This window comes from Triticum urartu, chromosome 5 (assembly GCF_003073215.2).
Source record: "Triticum urartu cultivar G1812 chromosome 5, Tu2.1, whole genome shotgun sequence".
Classification (NCBI taxonomy): Eukaryota; Viridiplantae; Streptophyta; class Magnoliopsida; order Poales; family Poaceae; genus Triticum; species Triticum urartu.
This window is the reverse complement of record NC_053026.1, coordinates 136,734,581-136,757,632: the sequence shown is the minus strand read 5'-3', so window position 1 is coordinate 136,757,632 and position 23,052 is coordinate 136,734,581. Positions and strand designations below refer to the sequence as shown.

Below are 23,052 nucleotides of genomic sequence, written 5' to 3'. Positions count from 1 at the left end.
ACCCACTAGGGCGTGCCTGGGCTCCCTGGCGCCCCCAGATGGGTTGTACCCACCTGATGGGCCCTCTCTAGTAATTATTCTCTTCAATAATTCTTATTTATTCCAAAAAAATTCCTCGTGAAGTTTCAGCTCATTCTAGAGTTGTGTAGAATAGGTAGTCTGATGTAGCTTTTTCAAATCCAAATTTACAGCTGCCGGAATTCTCCCTCTTTGTGTGAACCTTGCATATTATGAGAGAAAAGACATTAGAATTACTCCAAAAAGCATTATTATACATAAAAACATTATAAATAACAATAGGTAAACATAATGCAAAATAGACATATCAGCCAGTGTTGGTCAAGTGTATCCAGCGAACCACTATGTGGTGTTTGAGTCTGGCGTACTAGCCAAGTGGCTGCCTGTGTATCGGGTGATATACCCGGACACCGTTAGTAAGGGGTTGTTTGGTTTGTCACTAAGATTGTCAAATGTTGCCACACCTGAGGTTAGGCAGGTTTGACCAACTTAGGTTAGTGTTTGATTCAAGCCACACCTTAGACAAGTCACACTAGGGCCCCACATGACATACATATAAAAAATGTAGCAAGGTTTCCTTAGGCTTGCCAACTTGTGACTCTTATTTGACAAGCTTGGCAAAAATGTGTGGCAAAGTATGGCCATGCAAGGCCTAGAATCAAACAACCCCTAAAAGTAATAAAGCTACCCAAATAACAACGCCAACCCGTGTGGCACGAAGCAATTCTGCCCACATGTTTTTTGATGGCAACTTTAGTTACAAGAGGATGGCAACTTTAGTTGTGAAGTATTGCAACTTACTATTTGGATGACAAGTTGATTTTTTTTGATTTTTTTTTCGAATGACAATTTTCGTGTAGAAAACATGTGGATAGTGTTACTACATGCCACACGTGACGTATGAAGCTATGCTTTGCCTTAAAAAAAATCAAGCAGGTGCCCTTCCCTTTCAGTTTGCTCGTGGATCCCACCTCCAACCCCGCGTCGCCCACCGGTCAAGCCGGTCTCCCTCCGTTCCCCACACCGGCGACGTCCGGTCTCGCTTCCCTTCGTGCGTTCGCTCGACTCGTCGTCTCCGTTTCGTTTGGTTTCGTTGGGTTGGACTCCATTTGTCGCACACAAAACCAAAAATTATTAGAGGCGACGAAGAAGGGTGCGAACCCGCCGCCGTTCCGGGTTCCGATTAGATAGAGCTGTCGCGCCGCCGATCCCGTCGCCCCGCCGCGCCGAGGTGAGCAGCTCGACTTCCGATTCGGCTCCAACTGCTAGGGTTTGGTCCCCGTATACAGTAGCAAGGCCATGGGCTCACATACCGAGGTTTGGGTGTCCTGATTAGTTCGATCGATGGGGTTCTTGCTGTGGACTCGACCTGCGCAGTCTCGCGCTCTACGCGAGCTCCTCACAGGTCTCGACTAGCTCCCCGTACGCAGCGGGAAGTTAGGTCCACGTTAGCTGAATCGGCGAATTGTTCGTGGTTCACATGTCTCTTCGCTGAGAGATGCGCGGAAGGTACCGTTGTAGTACTGGATTCGGTCTGTGATCAACCTTGTCGTTGCTTAATTCGGATCTGGTCCTTGGCTGCTCAAGGCGTAGAGCACAGTGGCTCAAATGGGTCCTATGCTGATGCTATGTTTTCAATCCTAGACCATTCTTCTATGTAGTATTAAGTGTTTGAACTTTGTGTTGTTGCAGCTTACAGTTTGTGCGTCATGGGGACTTCTTCAGGTGCGAATTTCCATCAACAGCCTCCGCCCCAGGGGATGCTGCCGCCTCGCCATGGTGCCCGGGCCCCTAGCCTGCAGACTTCCCTCTCATTGGCCTCGTCGGAACAGGTTGGCTCGCCTGAAATGCAGGAACCTGTGTCCAATTCTGACCAGGGCCATGACTCTGCCACCGAAAGTGCAAGTTCGAGGGAGACCTGGCCTGTAGAGCCGGAACATAGCAATGCTGCTGCTGCTAGTAGTGGCGGTGCTGTGAAAAAGGTGGAGATGGAAAAGGATATCAGAAATGGTATCCCCAAGTTGCAGGTTATTCGTGGAAGCTCCCGCATCGATAGGGTGTCACTGAGGGAGATTGCGCGGGAGAGAGTGGACCTAGTTGTTGAGAAAATGAAGGTAATGCCAGAGGAGCACCTGGAGGAGATTAAAAATGAGCTCAGGTCGATTCTGGAGGGGACAGGGGGCTCTCATCATATTGAGGAGTTTCTGTATCTGCAGAAGTTTGTCCAGGGCAGAGGTGATTTGACACCAACTATGCTTTCAATGGCCCATCATGTCCAACTGGAGATCCTCGTGGCAATCAAGACTGGAATCCAGGCGTTTTTGCACCCCAGCGTCACCATTCCCCAAAGCCACCTGGTGGAGGTCTTCTTGTATAAGAGGTGCCGGAACATTGCTTGCCAGAGTGCTCTCCCGGCTGAGGAATGCAGATGCAATGTATGTGCTAACAGAAATGGGTTTTGCAACCTTTGCATGTGCGTGATTTGCAACAAGTTTGATTTTGAGGTCAACACATGCCGATGGGTTGGGTGCGATTTCTGTTCCCATTGGACGCACACCGACTGTGCGATTCGTGTTGGCCAGATTGGGACAGGGCAATCAATTAAGAGCAGCACCGGTCATGCCGAAATGCTTTTTAGGTGCCAGGCTTGCCAGAAGACATCAGAATTATTCGGTTGGGTTAAGGATGTGTTTCAACAATGTGCTCCTGGTTGGGATAGGGATGCCTTAGTACGAGAGCTTGAGTTTGTTTGTAAGATATTTCGTCTAAGCGAGGACCCAAAAGGAAGAAATTTGTTCAGGAAATGTGCGAATCTGATTGAAAGATTGAGGAATAGTTCTCCTGATTCTGTCAATCCTAGGATGATACTGCATGCACTTCGAGGTTTGTGTACTTCTGTTGCTCCATCATTTTCTGATGCTATGTAGCCCTTATTTGATTGTTTCTACTGTTTTTGGTAATCCTATTACCATTCACCACCCCTAATTCATTCATGTGCTTATGTTTTACCATCATATAGGTAGACGACAAAAATTGATCTAGACATTCAAATTATCCAATAAAATATATGTTTATTCATCAGCCATCTGTTGCTTTGTTGCACAAAGACATGTACTTCAAGAATCTGTTGGTTACTTGCTTCATTATTTAGTTTTCCATTGTATGTTATTGTATATCTTATGATTGAACCACCATAAGGAGTTAACTGCTTCAATAACGGTAAGGTGGGGTCAACTCAGCCAGAAAGCTGCAGCAAGTTGTTTAGTAACTGTTGGTTCTTGGTTGGTTTAACAAACTTGGTGATTTTTATCTTTCCTATGCCGATTGGTTTCAATGAACTGTGTGCCGGTTTTGGTTGACATTTTATTGGAGAAAGATTTTCTTTACCATCCAGAGCAACTATAATATGATCACAATGTTTGGTGCACAATGGCCAACCGTCGCTACCAAGCTACGGCTCAATTCATATATGTATATTTGTTAAAATGCGAATGCTTCAATATTTTATGCTATAGTCCAGCTCATATTACTTGTATGTGTGCCCTTATAAAAATGGCAACTTATATACATGTCCCAAGAGTTTGTTGGGGGGTGACATGGTATGCAAACCCATATCTCCAAAGTTCTTTGAATGAACTGTGTGTTGGCGTTGGTTTTCTTTGGCATTTTGTTAAGAAAGGTTTTCTATGACATCCCGAGCAACTATGTTATGCTCATAATGTTTGGTGCACAATCTTGTTTGGGACTTGTTAACAAATCTGCAAACTGTAACTCGAAAGGCACATACTAAAGAGCAATAACGTCATCCTGCACACCAGCGCGCACAAAAGAAGCATCAAGACCAATATGCTTGGTGAGCTCATGCTTCATAGGGTTGCACACAATACTTATAGCACATGTATTGTCTGACAATAGTGTAGTAGGTGTAGTAACAGACACACCAAACTCCCGAAGTAACCATCGTAACCTAGTTACCTCTGCGGTCAAAAGAGTCATATCTCACAACTCAGCCTTTGCACTCGAACAGGAAACTGGAACTTATTTCTTCATCTTCCAAGCAATTAGAGAACCACCAAGGTAAACACAGTAAGCAGAAAGTGAACGGAGATCCGAGAGATCACTAGTCCACGTAGCATTTGAATAGGCCTGAACCTCTAAGGAACTGGAGTGAGGAAAGAACAGACGGTGAGAAATCGTGCCACAAAGATATGAGAGAACACGGAGAAGGTGACTAACCAAAGTGGTAGCAAAAACAAACTGACTCAAAATATGGACATGATAGGAGGTATCCGACGAGTGACAGCTGGATAGACAAGTCTCCAAACAAGATGGCGATAACGTGTCAGATCAGGCAAGGGGTCACCATCAAAAGCACAGAAGTGAACATTGAGCTCCATGGGAGTCTCAGCAGTGCGCTCATCAGTAAGAGCAGCACGAGCAAGGAGATCCTGGATATACTTTTCTTGGGAACTAAAAAAAGCCATCAAAGGTAGCAGAGACCTCAATCCCAATAAAGCAACGAAGAGGGCCAAAGATCAAACATAAGAAACTGCTCACTAAGACTTGCCTTCACAAAGGCAATATTCTCAGGGTCATCACCAGTGATGATCATGTCGTCAACATATAGAAGGAGAAGAGTCCGACCATGAGTAGGAAGGTGGACAAACAGTGCATTATCATGAGCACTCGCTAAAAAACCAGTGGCGGTCACCATAGAGGCAAAACGCTCAAACCAGGCATGAGGGGCTTGCTTAAGGCCATAGAGAGAGTGACGAAGACGGCAGGCCATGCCGTTAGGAACAAAATACCTAGGTGGTGCCTGCATGTAAATCTCCTCACACAATTCACCATTAAGAAAGGCATTCTTAACATCAAGCTGAGACACATACTGGTGGCAAACAGAGGCCACAACAAGAAGTGGTCTTATGGGCCACATGAGCAGAAGTCTAGTCATAATCACTCGTGGTATTTGCATGGAAGATGCCATGGGATGGCTAAGAGAGGTGAGAGCAAGGCTACGGTGGAGATCCGGGACTGGATTGGGCAACAACACACGGTGATATACCCAGGTTCGGGGCCCTCGCGCGGAGGTAACACCCCTACTCCTGCATGTCTAATTTATATGGAGTGTATATGGTGGTACATGGTTGCTCCTTGAGCTGTTTGGGTTCCATGGAGAAAGTCTCCCTGTGAGCCTCTAGTTGGCTGCTTCTAGCTAGAGGAGATTGATCGGGAAGGAGAAAAATTGAGCGTGCGTGAGCCCTTGCCATGGGAGGCTCCCTAGTGCACCTTATAAACTGGTGCCCAGGGGACAAGGGATGGCCCAGGCAGCCTAACAAATACTATTTGAGATGACACATGCTCGTACGTACAGTGTTTGCTATTCATCGATAGTGCTCCATTGTAGAGCATGGCCGTATCGTCCGCGCAGGTCTGACGGGACGTGGCAGTTGACTTCAGGCAGTTGGCCGGCTGGAGCAGCAGGCCAAGCCAGGCGGGCCGCCAACTCGACTCGCTGATTCGGGACTACCCGGGGTCATCCCCCCCCTCCCCCCGACAATCACGACCATGCTCCTGCTGAAAGCCACGAGCCACAAGAGGAGCTTTATAGCAGTCAAGAGAACCATCGAACCGAGTCTTAACCTTGTAGACCAACTTACAAGTGGTGAGATGAACACGCGGAGGAAGAGAAACAAGATCCCACGTGTCGGTGCGCTCAAGAGTAGCAATCTCCTCGGCCATCGCAAGCTGCCATTCGGGATGATGAACAACATCACGATAAGAAGTCGGCCCAAGCACAATAGTGCCAGAAAAATCATAGCGGTCAACAGGCGGAAGCGGGCGATGACGTAAGTCATAAGTATGCTGAGACAAGGAAGATGGCACACCAGAAGTAGACTCATCGACAACACGTGGACGACGGGTATAATAATGAGGAAAAGAAGGAACAATACGAGGAGGAATCCCCGGGATAGACTAAGGTGATGGAGACGGGGAAGGCATTGGGGATGGTGGTGCAAAATCCTGGGATATGCGAGGTGAGGAAACCATAGGACATGGTGGCACCGGATCTGCAACAATCGGAGAAGCATGAGCAGTGAGATGGGTGGACAAGGGCTCAACAGGAGCGATAGGCGTGTCAAGAAAAGTGAGGAAAGATATATCCTCGAGCGAAAAGGTTGAGGCAGATGGATGCTGGTAGAAGGGACAAGACCCAATGAATGTCACTTCTCGAAAAATACGCATTCGACTATTGACATGATCCCAACAACAATAACCCTTATGCTCATCACTCTATCCTAAGAAGACACTTGATAGATTGAGCGGTCAGTTTGGTGTGTTTACGGAGGGGCAAGAAGAACATAGCAAACTAGAAAAGTGAGGAAAGATATATCCTCGGGTGAAAAGGTTGAGGAAGATGGATGCTGGTAGAAGGGACAAGACCCAATGAAAGTCACATCTCGAAAAATACGCATTCGATGATTGACATGATCCCAACAACGGTAACCCTTGTGCTCATCACCCTATCCTAAGAAGACACACTCGATAGATTGAGCGGTCAGTTTGGTGCATTTAAGGGGGGGGGGGGGCAAGAAGAACATAGCAAACACAACCAAACAAACGGAGCGCCGAATAATCTGGAGAACGATAAAAAAGACGCTCGAAAGGAATGCAACCCTGCAGAGTAGAGGATGGTTGAATGTTGCTGAGATATGTGGAAGTGGAGTCAGCCTCACTTTCCAAAAGTGAGGCGGAAAAGAGGTGGCAATCATCAACACACAAGCCGTATCAAGAAGGCGACGATGCTTGCACTCAGCCACACCATTGACAAGAGAACTGAGCAAGAGTACCCTGCAGAACAAGGACTCCAAGCAATGTCTTGGAGATATACTCCAATAGAGTCAACACGGGACACATGAATAGGCGTAGAGAACTGAGTGTGAACCATGGCAGTAAAACACTTGTATATAAATATAACCTCACTACGAGAAGACATAAAATATATCCAGGTATGTCAAGAGAAATCATCTATGAAGATAATATAGTAACGATGGTCTCCTTTCGAGGCAAAAGGAGCTAGACCCCATACATCAGAATGAACAAGGTTGAAAGGATGCTGAGGCACAATCTCATGAGGATAAGGTAACTGAACCTGTTCACCAAACCGACAACCCTTGCAGTCTAAAGACACACTGCCAGAGACAGGTTGGAGAAGACCACGTCGAACAAAGGATGAGAGCCGAGAGCCACACAAGTGACCAAGGCGATGATGCCACTGTTGAAAAGAGCTGGTAGACAGGCAACCGAGACGGAGAGACTGGCGGTGGTGGCAGTGAAGGATGTTGGGGGCCAGCTAGGGGTGGGCAGAAAAACAGAGAACCGAAGACCGGAGCCGAAAAACCCAGGACCGAAGCCGAAAAACCCGAGGACTGAAACTGCAGTTGTTTACTTGGTTGGCAAAAATAAGAAACTGAAATTACTTCGGTACGTTCGGTCATTGGACCAGGTTGACCGAATTCACCGAACTGACCGAAATATTGTACACAGCCCGTCAGTAAAGCCCAATAGCCCATGCATACGAAGCTTTTCTAGCCCTTCTCAATCGAAACAACACAGCCCCGTACCGCACCTTATCCCAAAATGAGCTACAGGCTTCACGCACGCATATCCAGCGCCGCCGCCTCCATTTGCCCGCCTCGCACAGTCCCAGCGGCGGCTGGCTGTTCCAATGGTCCATGGCCCCGACTCGGTGCGGCGGCAACTCCCATACTCCCACGCGGCGGCAGCCGAAGACTCACATGGTGCCCACTCGGCGACGGCGGCAGCGCCCATGTTCCCACGCCACAGCGGCGGCGGCGCCCATGGATCCCACATGACGGCGGGCGACGGCGTCATGGTTCGCATGCGGCAGCAAGCCAAGCACCGTCAGTCCTTGAAAGTCGGCGGTTATACCGAGGATTCCCACCACAATAGCTGATTGCTCGTTGTTTCTTTTGACTCCCGATTCCATTTTCTTTTTTGAGGATTAAATCCCAATTTCTTGCTCCATAACAAATATCTCAGTGCTCTTCGGTTGTAACTGAGGCCCGAACCGAATTATCGGTCCACCGAAGTCTCGGTCATTCATTTTTTGTAGGATCGAACGGTTAGTAAATTAAGGAAACCGAATTTTAAGATAACCCGAAGCACCGAACCGAACGGTTCGGTCTAACCTCGAATGCCCAGCCCTAGGGCCAGCATCTAGGAGAACACCAGTGTGATGATCCTGAACAAGACATGAGCCAAAGTTGAGAATGACCCTGTAATGAGTCAACAATCTGATCACCAAAAATGAGTTGCATGGTAAGTTGAGGAACATGAGCAACATGAAAAGACAAAGTGCTAAGAATACCTCGACCATTAACTAGGAGGGAGGTACCATTAGTAGCAAGAACACAAACAGGAGAATCGAGAGGTCGAATAGAGCACAGAGTGGATGAATCATGAGTCATATGAAAAGATGCTCCAGCATCAAGAATCCACAAAGATGTACCTGCCTGTGTAGAAGGTGGTCTCACAATTCCAGAAGAGTTGGTAGCAGAACCAACTGAACCTGTTGATGCAGAACCAGAAGATGCAGCTAGCAGGCATTGAAGTTGTGCAATCTCCTGCTCGGTCAGGGGCTCAACTATAGAGGTTGACGTTGGTGCGCCCAGAAATGGAGAGCCAGAGGCAATCAGCAGGTCACGAAGTCGCATAATCTCCTGCTCAACTGAAGTAGTCGACTTAGCAGCACTAGGAGAGGAGTTGCCACCAACGCCTGCTGCTAGATGAGGCCGTGTAGTATGACCAGTATCGTCTGCAGAAGCCCATGGAGAAGGCGAGGTTGCATCTAGACAAGCACCAAGTGCCAAGGGAAGGTGTGGGTGCGAGGCGTAGTTGATGGAGCGATATGCACCAACACTGCTGTGGTTAGCTAGAGATACTTTTACCATCTTCAACCTTAGTCTTGATAGACATGAACACCATTACGAGGTGACCCATACATCAATACCTCTACCATGAGGACCTGAACCTGGGTAAACGCTTTGTGTGCAAGCATGATCTCTTCTGTACTTCCGGTCATGCGCACCACCCTATCGGGACTACTGACAGTTTCCAGTTTCTTCACTAAGCTACGGCTCAACTCATTTATGCATTGTTTAAAATGCGAGTGCTTCACTCTTTTTATGCTATATAATCCAACCCATATTATTTCTTAAGTTGTGCTGTCAAGCTGTTGATTTTTGGTAGGATGGAGAGACTCCATAATTAAATTAAATGAGGTCATTTGCTATTGATGTCAGAAAAGAATTTGAGACACATTCATCAATCATCAGCCATCACATGATTACATGGTGAAAGAAAGAGCTAGTATTGTTTCATTCTTTATTTTTTCTTCCAATTTAATCCATTTTGGCACCTTCCTGGTGACCTGTTACCATTTAACTGCAATAACTTAATGTTAAAGGTTTCAGTAACCGATTTGTATTGATTTTACACAAGTCTAAATGAAAATCATTTCTATGAGCAGCTCCTGGAAAGTTTAAGATGTAGAAAGTTTAGATATTTTGTCAGGAAAGGATTATTTATTACCGAAGTTATCTCCCTGAATTCATATTCCTCTAGGACTTACTCGATCTCATTACAAGTACAATAGCAGTCAACCAGTTATCTCCCTCACAGTTACAAACTACAATAATCCTAACCAAAGGTCATAGCGCTGGAATTTAACAAATTTCTAGCAAGCACATAGCTTTCTAGAGGCAAGGCTATGTGTATAAATTTCTAGCAAGCACATAGCTTTTTACAAGTGTATAAGTTGGTTGGCTGAACTCTACATGTGTTTTGCCTGAGCTCAGTGTCAATTATGCCTACTTTATTCATTTTTTATGTCACATTTAAGTCAATTAGTCATCTGAGTCTCTTTATAACACAGTTGTCATCACTACTTGGTTTCCTTCCACAGTTACAAATTACAATAATCCCCAACAGGTCATAGTACCAAAATCTTTAGAAGTTCTAGCAAGTACATAGTTTTATACACTCTAGATGCTCCCTTTGTACATGTGTTTAAAGTTGGTTGGCTGGATTCTGCTTGTCCTTTGTCTGAGCTCAGTACTGATCATGCCTATTTTATTCATTTTGCATGTCACGATTAGTCATTCGAGTCTCTTAGTAACATGGTTGTTACCATTTGCAGTTCGCTTGGCTGCTTAGGAATGAACTGACTGATAAATGCTTTATTTTGGTATGCTTATGTTTTCACAGAGCTTGAGATGGATTCCCCTAAGAGCTCTGAAAATGAAGAATCGGGACGCTTGATCACTCCCCAGGAGGCATGTAATCGTATTGCAGAGGTAGTCCAAGAAGCTGTCAGAAAGATGGAGCTTGTTGCTGAAGAGAAAATGGGACTGTACAAAAAGGCTCGCACCGCTGTGGAGGCCTGTGACCGTGAGCTTGATGAGAAGGCCAGACAAGTTCAGGAGTTCAAGGCCGAGAGGCTGCGGAAGAAGCAGCAGGTGGAGGAGCTCGAGAGCATTGTTCGGTTGAAACAGGCCGAGGCTGAGATGTTCCAGCTCAAGGCAAGTGAGGCCCGCCAGGAGGCTGAGAGGCTCCAGAGCATCGCGCTTGCCAAATCTGAGAGGGCTGAGCAGGACTACGCTAGCCTCTACCTCAAGCGGCGCCTGGAGGAAGCGGAGGCAGAGAAGCAGTTTCTTTTTGAGAAAATAAAGCTTCAGGACGGCCATAGGCCCCCGCAGGCGAGCAGCAGCGTGCCTGCTGATTCCTCTCAGGCTCCCTCTCAGGCGTTGATGCTGTCCAAAATTCAGGACCTTCTCAAGAACGTTCGTACCATGCCGACAAAGTCGGAGGCGCATTCAAAATAAGAGCAGCAGGTGCACTTCAGATTTGGGATTACATGTTGTGTTATTGTGCTAATGTATGGTGACTTCTGTGTGATGTGTTAAGAGTATAATGGGCGGTGCCCCCCTTGGAAAATCGAATATTAATGTTGTTGGCGATATCGTGATATGATATACTCATGTAGGCTACATATTTTAATTTGGTTATTACTTTGAGTAAGTGATCTATTCGTTGTTAGAAGTTTGATGAAACTGATGAGAAATAGTTGGAAGGAAACAAACGCTGATAGATCTACTCACTGTTTTCTAAAATCACTAATTAAGGGTACCCTTGAAAAATTCACTCCCACCTTCTCTGGCTGCATGCGTGTCACTTATGGGGACATGAGAGTTATCCTTCTTTTAGATTTGCTTTCTATAAAACATTTTATTTCATGTGTCGCTTGTCGTAATTTGAGATTTTTTTTAGACTTTTTTTTAAAAAATGTTTTATCTTTGGGAACACGTGTCTAAATTATGAATATTTTTTATTGTTGGATTTCTTGCATCGAGATCTTTGAAATTAGATCGTTAATAGGTTTTGATAAACTTTTTATTATGAAAAAATATAAAAATCTGAAATTAAAAAAGAAAACAAAGAAAAGAAAAAACCAAGAAAAGAAAAAGAAAAGGCGAACCAACATGTGGTTGGATGGTTAGAGGGATTGTGGTTCAAGTCCTGGTGCTCGCGTTATTCCTGCATTTATTTCAGGATTTCCGGTGATGCGTTTTGCGTGGGAGGAGACGTTCTCGTCGACGACGAGGTGCCTATGATGACTTCGTAAATCTCAAGATGATATGCCGACTCAGTCTCTCGAAGGTGCTCATAAAGGTAGAGTGTGCATACATGCATTCATAGAGATGGGTGTATGCGCGTATGTATGAGCGCTTGCGTCTGTACCGTGTTAAAAAAACCCTAAAAAACCAAAGCAAAACCTAGAAAACCAAACACCGAAAGCACAGTAGTGTTTTTCACATTTTTTTGAAAGCGAAGGCTATCATTTTTTGTGTGTGGAAGTATAACTATGTTTTTCCTTTTGGGGAAGCATAATTCCACTTCCCGTGCTTTTTGGTTTTTTTGAAAGCATAAGTTATGCTTTCACACAAGGAAATAAAATAAAAATTTGAAACATTTTTAAGAAAACCATAGGAAAAACTGAGCGTAATCAGAAACCTAACCCCTCCCCCCATTGAAGACCCCGAAAAATGTGTGTACGAGTGGAAGTGTCCGTACCACTTATCGTTCCACTTGCCGTCGCCACCTCCTAATCGACTACTTCACCCCTATGCAATCGGATCAACGATCAGACACAGGCAACCACTAGAAACTCATCCAAAATGAAGAACCCTAGCCCGCGGAAGGATTACGGAGGGGGAATTGATTCAGGGACTCCGCCGCCGGATCACCACATCAAGAGGGCATCATCACCACCCGTCTTCATCATCACTATCCCACCTCCATCTTTTTGTAATATATTAGTCAACATTGATTCACCTTTGTATTATTTAGACATTATCGTCATGTTCATCATGATTCACTTCGCGATGTTTATGCCCTCGATGTGCGAGTAGTCTTCCTAGTTCTCATGGATGGATGAACCCTAGTATGTTTACGATCAAATGATAATATGATTTAATATCCTCTATATATGTTTATGTTAATGATCTTATAGATGTTGGGTGAAGTCGATCATCCAACATATGGCTCCTTTGGACAGGAGGGTATTACTATTGATATGAAGGTGAGAAGCGGATGAATCATTGCAATTGGGGATAAGCAGAGATCACATTAGATGCGCCCATCGAGAAACCTTTAATTACCATTCGGTAAACCGGAGTGGGGTTGAATGGCAGTGGTGTATGGGATACGGGGCTGCTGCATGCATGGAAGTATTTGTACTTGGCTCCGCCCACTTGTTGAAACATATAAATCGGGTTAGGAATCCAAACTATAAATTATGCTTACGCATAGGTGGTGTAGACACATAATAGTGGGGAATCCGAACTCCTAAGAATTCCTTAGTCCTATCGATTCTGATAACCATTACTTACGTCTCATATTCTTTTATTTTACTCTTGCTCTTTATTTCCGTGTTCACAAAAATTACTCAATACTTTAAACTTTTGTTTCCGCTTTGCTTGGGATCAATGCAAGTAATTTGCCGGCACTATAATCTAAATCACTACGAGAGACAAAGTTCAATTCTTGTCCTCCCTGTGGGATCAATGCTCTTACTTCGATAAGACTACAACTAGATACTTTGCACTTGCAGGATATCAACACATCAAGATAAGGTGAATTTAATCCCGAGTTTCACCTTAGCCAAAGGCTTTCAGTGTCATGCGTGTGTGCAAGCAAAGTAACCTCGCAAGCCTAACAAGGTTGCGGAGGAGAGACACTTGGCACCACTAGAGCTCATACATTCTAATCTATGTTAGATGAATGATATGAAATAAAGGTGGAAAGAAATATTTCATGACTGTGATAGATAATTCAACTACATTTTTATATGCATATTTGGTAAATACTAAAGATAAGTGTCAGTGTCAAAACTGGGGCAGACCTCAGGGTAGGGGGTCCCGAGCTGTGGATCTTTAATCGATGCGTAACAAGAGACGAAGGAGACAGTGTTTACCTAGGTTCGGGCCCTCTTGATGGAGGTAAAACCCTACGTCCCGCTCTTGTTTATATTGATGATGATGTACAAGTACAAAGTTGATCTACCTCAAGATCCTATGTCATGTATGATTCTAATGATCTAGCATATATCTATCGACTAGCCCGACCTTGGCTTATATAATGTACCGAAGGCCTAGGATAACAAGAGTCCTATTCGGTTACATCGATGGAGAGGATTCCTTGTATTGATCACTGGTGTCTACTACACAACCTTCTTCTTGTAGACGTTGTTGGGTCTCCAAGTGCAGAGGTTTGTAGGACAACAACAAATTTCCCTCAAGTGGATGACCTAAGGTTTATCAATCCGTGGAAGGCATAGGATGAAGATGGTCTCTCTCAAACAACCCTGCAACCAAATAACAAAGAGTCTCTTGTGTCCCCAACACATCCAATACAATGGTAAATTGTATAGGTGAACTAGTTCGATGAAGAGATGGTGATACAAGTGCAATATGGATGGTAGATATAGGTTTTTGTAATCTAAAAATATAAAAACAGCAAGGTAACTAATGATAAAAGTGAGCAAAAACGGTATTGCAATGCTAGGAAACAAGGCCTAGAGTTCATACTTTCACTAGTGCAAGTTCTCTCAATAATAATAACATAATTGGATCATATAAAAATCCATCAACATGCAACAAAGAGACACTCCAAAGTCACTAATAGCGGAGAACAAACAAAGAGATTATTGTAGGGTACAAAACCACCTCAAAGTTATCCTTTCTGATCGATCTATTCAAAAGTCCGTAGTAAAATAACACGAAGCTATTCTTTTCGTTCAATCTATCATAGAGTTCGTACTAGAATAACACCTTAAGACACAAATCAGCCAAAACCCTAATGTCACCTCAAGTATACGTGGGTATGATTATACGATATGTATCACACAATCTCAGATTCATCTATTCAACCAACACAAAGAACTTCAAAGAGTGCCCCAAAGTTTCTACCGTAGAGTCAAGACGAAAACGTGTGCCAACCCCTATGCATAAGTTCACGAGGTCACGAAACTCGCAAGTTGATCACCAAAACATACATCAAGTGGATCACGTGAATATCCCATTGTCACCACAGATAAGCACATGCAAGACATACATCAAGTGTTCTCAAATCCTTAAAGACTCAATCTGATAAGATAACTTCAAAGGGAAAACTCAATCCATTACAAGAGAGTAGAGGGGGAGAAACATCATAAGATCTAACTATAATAGCAAAGCTCTCAATATATCAAGATCGTGCCGAATCAAGAACACGAGAGAGAGAGAGAGAGAGATCAAACACATAGCTACTGGTACATACCGTCAGCCCTGAGGGTGAACTACTCCCTCCTCGTCATGGAGAGCGCCGGGATGATGAAGATGGCCACTGGAGAGGGATTCCCCCCCTCCGGCATGGTGCCAGAATGGGTCTAGATTGGTTTTTGGTGGCTACAGAGGCTTGCAACGGCGGAACTCCCAATCTAGGTTTCTTTCTGGAAGTTTGGGTATATATAAGATGTGTTGGAGTCGGGAACAAGTTAGGGGGGGGTCCCCGAGGCGGCCATGAGGTAGGGGGCACGCCCAGGGGGTAGGGCACGCCCCCACCCTCGTGGTGGCCTCGGGACTCTTCTGGCCCATCTCCGGTACTCCGTGGGCTTCTTCTGGTCCAAAAATGATCTCCATGAAATTTCAGGTCAATTGGACTCCGTTTGGTTTTCCTTTTCTGCGATACTCAAAAACAAGGAAAAAAAACAGAAACTGGCATTGGGCTCTAGGTTAATAGGTTAGTCCCAAAAATCATATAAAATACCATATAAATGCATATAAAACATCCAAGGTTGATAATATAATAGCATGGGACAATCAAAAATTATAGATATGTTGGAGACGTATCAAGCATCCCCAAGCTTAATTCCTGCTCGTCCTCGAGTAGGTAAATGATAAAAGCAGAATTTTTGATGTGGAATGCTACCTAACATATTTATCAATGTAATATTCTTTATTGTGGCAAGAATATTCAGATCCATAAGATTCAAGACAAAATTTTAATATTGACATAAAATAATAATACTTCAAGCATACTAACTAAGAAATCACGTCTTCTCAAAATAACATGGCCAAAGAAAGCTTATCCCTACAAAATCATATAGTTTGGCTATGCTTCATTTTTGTCACACAAAAATGCTCCCATCATGCACAACCCCGATGACAAGCCAAACAATTGTTTCATACTTTAGTAATCTCAATTTTTTTCAACTTTGACGCAATACATGAGCGTGAGCCATGGACATAGCACTATGGGTGGAATAGAATATAATGATGGGGGTTGTGTGGATAAGACAAAAAAGGATAAAGTCTCACATCGATGCGGCTAATCAATGGGCTAGGGAGATGCCCATCAATTGATGTCAATGCAAGGAGTAGGGATTGCCATGCAACGGATGCACTAGAGCTATAAATGCATGAAATCTCAACAAAAGAAACTAAGTGGGTGTGCATCCAACTTGCTTGCTCACGAAGACCTAGGGCATTTGAGGAAGCCCATTGTTGGAATATACAATCCAAGTTCTATAATGAAAAATTCCCACTAGTATATGAAAGTGACAAAACAAGAGACTCTATATCATGAAGATCATGGTGCTACTTTGAAGCACAAGTGTGGAAAAAGGATAGTAGCATTGTCCCCTTTTATTTTTTTATTTGGCCTTTCTTTTTCTTTTTCTTTTCAGGATAATGCTCTATTAATGATGATCATCACACTTCTATTTATTTACAACTCAAAGATTACAACTCGATTCTAGAACAAAATATGACTCTATATGCATGCCTCCGGCGGTGCACTGGGATGGGCAATGAATCAAGAGTGACATGTATGGTAAATTATGCATGGTGGCTTTGCCACAAATACAATGTCAACTACATGATCATGCAAGGCAATATGACAATGATGATGTGTGTCATGATGAACATGACGGTGGAAAGTTGCATGGCAATATATCTCGGAATGGCTATGGAAATGCCATGATAGGTAGGTATGGTGGCTGTTTTGAGGAAGATATAAGGAGGTTTATGTGTGACAGAGCGTATCATATCACGAGGTTTGGATGCACCGGCGAAGTTTGCACCAACTCTCAAGGTGAGAAAGGGAAATGCATGGTACCGAAGAGGCTAACAATGATGGAAGGGTGAGAGTGCGTATAATCCATGGACTCAACATTAGTCATAAAGAACTCATATACTTATTGCAAAAATCTACAAGTCATCAAAAACCAAGCATTAAACGCATGCTCCTAGGGGGATAGATTGGTAGGAAAAGACCATCGCTCGTCCCCGACTGCCACTCATAAGGAAGACAATCAAAGAACACCTCATGTTTCAAATTTGTTACACAACAGTTACCATACGTGCATGCTACGGGACTTGCAAACCTCAACACAAGTATTTCTCAAATTCACAATTACTCAACTAGCACGACTCTAATATTACCATCTTCATATATCAAAACAATCATCAAGTATCAAACTTCTCATAGTATTCAATGCACTCTATATGAAAGTTTTTATTATACCCATCTTGGATGCCCATCATATTAGGACTAGTTTCATAACCAAAGCAAACTACCATGCTGTTCTAAATACTCTCAAAATGATATAAGTGAAGCATGAGAGTTCAATAATTTCTATAAAATAAAACCACCACCGTGCTCTAAAAAGATATAAGTGAAGCACTAGAGCAAATGACAAACTACTCCAAAAGATATAAGTGAAGATCAATGAGTAGTTGAATAATTATGTAACTATGTGAAGACTCTCTAACATTTAAGAATGTCAGATCTTGGTATTATATTCAAACAGCAAGCAAAACAAAATAAAATAAAATGATGCTCCAAGCAAAACACATATCATGTGGTGAATAAAAATATAGCTCCAAGTAAGGTTATCGATGAACGAAGACGAAAGAGGGGATGCCTTCCGGGGCATCCCCAAGCTTAGGATTTTGGTTGTCCTTGAATATTAACTTGGGGTGACTTGGGAATCCCCAATCTTAGGCTCTTGCCACTCCTTATTCCATAATCCATGGAATCTTTACCCAAAACTTGAAAACTTCACAACACAAAACTAAACAGAAAACTCGTAAGCTCCGTTAGTATAAGAAAATAAATCACCACTTTTGGTACTTTTGTGAACTCATTATAAATTTATATTGGTGTAATATCTACTGTATTCCAAATTCTCTATGGTTCATACCCTCCGATACTACTCATAGATTCATCAAAATAAGCAAACAACACATAGAAAACATAATCTGTCAAAAAACAGAACAGTCTGTAGTAATCTGTATCAAACGTATACTTCTGTCACTCAAACAATTCTGAAATAAATTGGTGGACCTGAGGAATTTGTCGATTAATCATCTTCAATAAGAATAAACCTAATCGCACTCTTCAGTAAAAAATGGCAGCTAATCTTGTGAGCGCTAAAGTTTCTGTTTTTTACAGCAAGATCGCAAAGACTTCACCCAAGTCCTCCCAAAGGTTCTACTTGGCACAAACACTAATTAAAACATAAAACCACATCTAAACGGAGGCTAGATGAATTATTTATTACTAAACAGGAGCAAAAAGCAAAGAACAAAAATAAAATTGGGTTGCCTCCCAACAAGCGCTATCGTTTAACGCCCCTAGCTAGGCATGATGTTTCAATGATGCTCACATAAAAGATGAGAATGAAACATAAAGAGAGCATCATGAAGAATATGACTAGCACATTTAACTCTAACCCACTGCCTATGCATAGGGATTTTGTGAGCAAACAATTTATGGGAACAAGAATCAACTAGCATAGGAAAGCAAAACAAGCATAACTTCAAGATTTTAAGCACATAGAGAGGAAACTTGATATTATTGCTATTCCTACAAGCATATATTCCTCCCTCATAATAATTTTCAGTAGCATCATGAATGAATTCAACAATATAACCATCACATAAAGCATTCTTTTCATGATCTACAAGCATAGAATTTTTATTACTCTCCACATAAGCAAATTTCTTCTCATTTGGAATAGTGAGAGTATCATAAGAAACTCGAATACTATAAATTGTTTCCATACTGAAAGAATAAAATTCAGAAAAAGGGTAATCATAATCATGACAAGTTTTATAAATATAACCATCACTACTTTTTATAGCATAAGTATCATCACAATAATTATCATAAGTAGCAACTTTGTTCTCATCATAATCGATTGAAACCTCTTCCAAGATAGTGGAATCATTACTAAATAAAGTCATGACCTCTCCAAATCCACTTTCATAGTTGTGACAATAAGATTCAACACCCTCCAAAATAGTGAGATCATTACTTCCTAAAGTTGACACTCTTCCAAACCCACTTTCATCAATATAATCATCACAAATAGGAGGCATGCTATAATCATAATAAATTTGCATATCAAAACTTGGGAGGTTAAAAATATCATCTTCATAAAACATAGCATCCCCAAGCTTGGGACAAACATTAATTGCAGCAAATAAATTCTCAAACATGTCATTTTCATCAAACATAGCATCCCCAAGTTTGGGCCTTTTCGTATCATAAGCATAATCACTCTCATCATTAATAGTATGGATACCACCGATATTATAGCAACTATTATCATCACAATGAGTAGTAGGAGCAACATCATTTGAGAGGGATGCCTTTTTAACTTTTCTTCTCTGTCTTTTCTTTTTCTTCTCCACATCATGTGTGGGTTTAATCCTCTTTTTGGAGCTCCTTATTAATGGGATTGGTTGAATAGAAGGCTCCTCCTCGTTACCTTATTCATCATAAGAAATAATAGGAGGATATTGGGAAGTCTCTTCCCTTTCATTAGTATTCTCTTCATCTTCTATTTGTTTTCTTGTCTTCATGTAATTGGCAATATAAGGATTTTCAATGCAATTCACCGCACAATACATATAAATTTCCTCTAGATCAAAATCAAGAACATTATCGAGGGCAAATTCTGGAATATCCTTAATTATACATTTCATTTCTTCATAACCCAGAAGCAAACTAAGTTCATTATGATGCGCAAGGGAAATCAAGTCATCACAATTTTTGGACACGATTCGATCATGAAACAATTTTCATTGGATATTTAAATGACCATGTTCATTGCAAAGTTACAAGGATGGCTAAGAAAATTTAAATTTTCAGCACAAACATCTAGCCTTTCTTGCAACCATTTAGTTTTTAAATACTTATGCCTCTTACAAAATCTATCTTCCCTATTTGGTGTGTACTTGCATACTCTATGCACTCAACAAAAATTGACATGCTTATAAGAGACATTTTCATCATGACTAGTGCAATCATTATTAGTATAGTGATATTCAAAGAGTTTGTACTAACAACATTGCAATCATGCTCATCATACAAAGATTTAGTGCCAAACATTCTAATGCATTCTTCTTCTAACACTTTGGCACAATTATCGGAATCCTTATTTTCATGGAAGACATTAAAAAGATGAAGCATATGAGGTACCCTCAATTCCATTTTTTTTGTAGTTTTCTTTTATAAACTAAACTAGTGATAAAACAAGGAACAAAAAGATTCGATTACAAGATCTAAAGATATACCTTCAAGCGCTAACCTCCCCGGCAATGGCGCTAGAAAAGAGCTTGATGTCTACTACACAACCTTCTTCTTGTAGACGTTGTTGCGCCTCCAAGTGCAGAGGTTTGTAGGACAACAAAAAATTTCCCTCAAGTGGATGACCTAAGGTTTATCAATCCGTGGGAGGCGTAGGTTGAAGATGGTCTCTCTCAAACAACCCTGCAACCAAATAACAAAGAGTCTCTTGTGTACCCAACACACCCAATATAATGGTAAATTGTATAGGTGCACTAGTTCGGTGAAGAGATGGTGATACAAGTGCAATATGGATGGTAGACATAGGTTTTTGTAATCTGAAAATATAAAAACAGCAAGGTAACTAATGATAAAAGTGAGCGAAAACGGTATTGCAATACTAGGAAACAAGGCCTAGGGTTCATACTTTCACTAGTGCAAGTTCTCTCAACAATAATAACATAATTGGATCATATAACAATCCCTCAACATGCAACAAAGAGTCACTCCAAAGTCACTAATAGCGGAGAACAAACGAAGAGATTATTGTAGGGTACGAAACTACTTCAAAGTTATCCTTTTTGATCGATCTATTCAAGAGTCCATAGTAAAATAACACGAAGCTATTCTTTCCGTTCAATCTATCATAGAGTTCATACTAGAATAACACCTTAAGACACAAATCAACCAAAACCCTAATGTCACCTAGATACTCCAATGTCACCTCAAGTATCTGTGGGTATGATTATACGATATGCATCATACAATCTCAGATTCATCTATTTAAACAACACAAAGAACTTCAAAGAGTGCCCCAAAGTTTCTACCAGAGAGTCAAGACGAAAACATGTGCCAACCCCTATGCATAAGTTCATGAGGTCACGGAACTCGCAAGTTGATCACCAAAACATACATCAAGTGGATCACGTGAATATCCCATTGTCACCACAGATAAGCACATGCAAGACATACATCAAGTGTTCTCAAATCCTTAAAGACCCAATTCGATAAGATAACTTCAAAGGGAAAACTCAATCCATTACGAGAGAGTAGAGGGGGAGAAACATCATAATATCCAACTATAATAGCAAAGCTCTCGATACATCAAGATCGTGCCGATTCAAGAACACGAGAGAGAGATCAAACACATAGCTACTGGTACATACCGTCAGCCCCGAGGGTGAACTACTCCCTCCTCGTCATGGAGAGCGCCGGGATGATGAAGATGGCCACCGGAGAGGGATTCCCCCCTCCGACAGGGGCCGAAACGGGTCTAGATTGGTTTTTGGTGCCTACAGAGGCTTGCGGTGGCGGAACTCCTGATCTAGGTTTCTTTCTGGAAGTTTGGGTATATATAAGAGGTGTTGGAGTCGGGAACAAGTCAGGGGGTCCCTGAGGCGGCCACGAGGTAGGGGGGCACGCCCAGGGTGGTAGGGCGTGCCCCCCACCCTCGTGGTGGCCTTGGAACTCTTCTGGCCCATCTCCGGTACTCCGCGGGCTTCTTCTAGTCCAAAAATGATCTCCGTGAAATTTCAGGTCAATTGGACTCCGTTTGGTTTTCCTTTTCGGCGATCCTCAAAAACAAGGAAAAAACAGAAACTGGCACTGGGCTCTAGGTTAATAGGTTAGTCCCAAAAATCATATAAAATACCATATAAATGCATATAAAACATCCAAGGTTGATAATATAATAACATGGAACAATCAAAAATTATAGATACGTTAGAGACGTATCAATCACCATGTCTTGTGGAATCTTCCTTGTATATGTCATTGGCTGCCCGAAGAAGCCCATTAGTGAACCGCCATGGGGGTCCTCGACCCGACCCACCTGGTCGGTAGACAACGTGGTGAGTAGCCCCTAGTCCAGGACACCGTCAGTAGCCCCCTGAACCGGTCTTCAAGTTGGGGACGCTCCCCTGATTCATCCGAACTGTTCTTCATCTTCGGTCGTCGGTCTTGAAAACTGGTTCAACAAATCTTCCCATCTTTGATCTTGAGGATCGCCGAGGTGAATCCGAAGAGTTTACACATCAGGCATCAGAGGAGCCCCTTTAAGTTCTCGGCCTTAAACAATGCCTTGTTATTTTTCACGCCGCACCTCGTGTTTGAAGTTTTTCCCGTGCGACGATTTCCTCTTGCGTTCGAGCTCCAATGCCGGACTATATCCAAGGTGTCTTTCGTAGCCGAGATCCAATGCCGATCTACATCCGAGGTGTCATAAATTACTACATTCTTGGAAAACTTTGAAGGATTTCAGCCGAGCTTAATGCCGGAAATGCCCTCTATGAAGCCAGCTACTTGCATCTGAGCTTTATGCTGGACCACTTCCGAGGTGGTGCACCACCTCGGTCTTGGGATGTTTTTTTGTGGAATTTAGTTCTGATCGGTGCAATTTATTTGTTGACGAGACATATAGCCAGTAGCCCTCAAGGTGTGTGTAGGTCTAAAACCCGAGATGTACCTGAAGGGAAAAATAAAACCGCCAATCCCAGTAGCCCCCGAGACTCAGGTCGATTTGCGAAATCGGCCTCAGGACCGATTCCTTGTTCGTCATCATACTCTAGGAACAGAAAGGTGGTGCACAATAGCTCCTGAGACTCAGGTTGGGTGCGGCCGACCAACCTGAGGATCGTAATCTCCTCAGAAACTGTTTTGCACTGCATTGAATAGGCAATGCAGTAACCCCCCGAGCCACTGGGCGGGTGGCAACGCCAGATCAAGGGATCAATGTACCCCCTTTGTGGCTTTAAAATTGACCGTAATCACAATTTATGTGTAATGATTCTATGTATCCAAGTACTTTACATCATGAATGCTCAGATCTATATTGTA

The 23,052-nt window shown here is 42.8% G+C and overlaps 1 protein-coding gene across 1 annotated transcript; it reads left to right on the top strand.

Annotated features, from left to right (window-relative positions):
* Positions 1-1,039: 1,039 nt before the first annotated feature.
* On the top strand, positions 1,040-11,127 carry LOC125508213 (OBERON-like protein). The gene is made up of 3 exons (XM_048672829.1): positions 1,040-1,249; positions 1,711-2,901; positions 10,309-11,127. The coding sequence occupies exons 2-3, from the start codon at positions 1,728-1,730 to the stop codon at positions 10,923-10,925; spliced, it is 1,791 nt and encodes a 596-aa protein (XP_048528786.1). The 5' UTR covers positions 1,040-1,249; positions 1,711-1,727; the 3' UTR covers positions 10,926-11,127.
* Positions 11,128-23,052: the final 11,925 nt, after the last annotated feature.

Excerpts from the sequence above, each read along its gene's own strand:
- LOC125508213 (XM_048672829.1), top strand. The coding sequence starts at position 1,728 with ATGGGGACTTCTTCAGGTGCGAATTTCCATCAACAGCCTCCGCCCCAG. Across the intron at positions 2,902-10,308 it reads GATACTGCATGCACTTCGAG|AGCTTGAGATGGATTCCCCT; the intron begins GTTTGTGTACTT and ends ATGTTTTCACAG.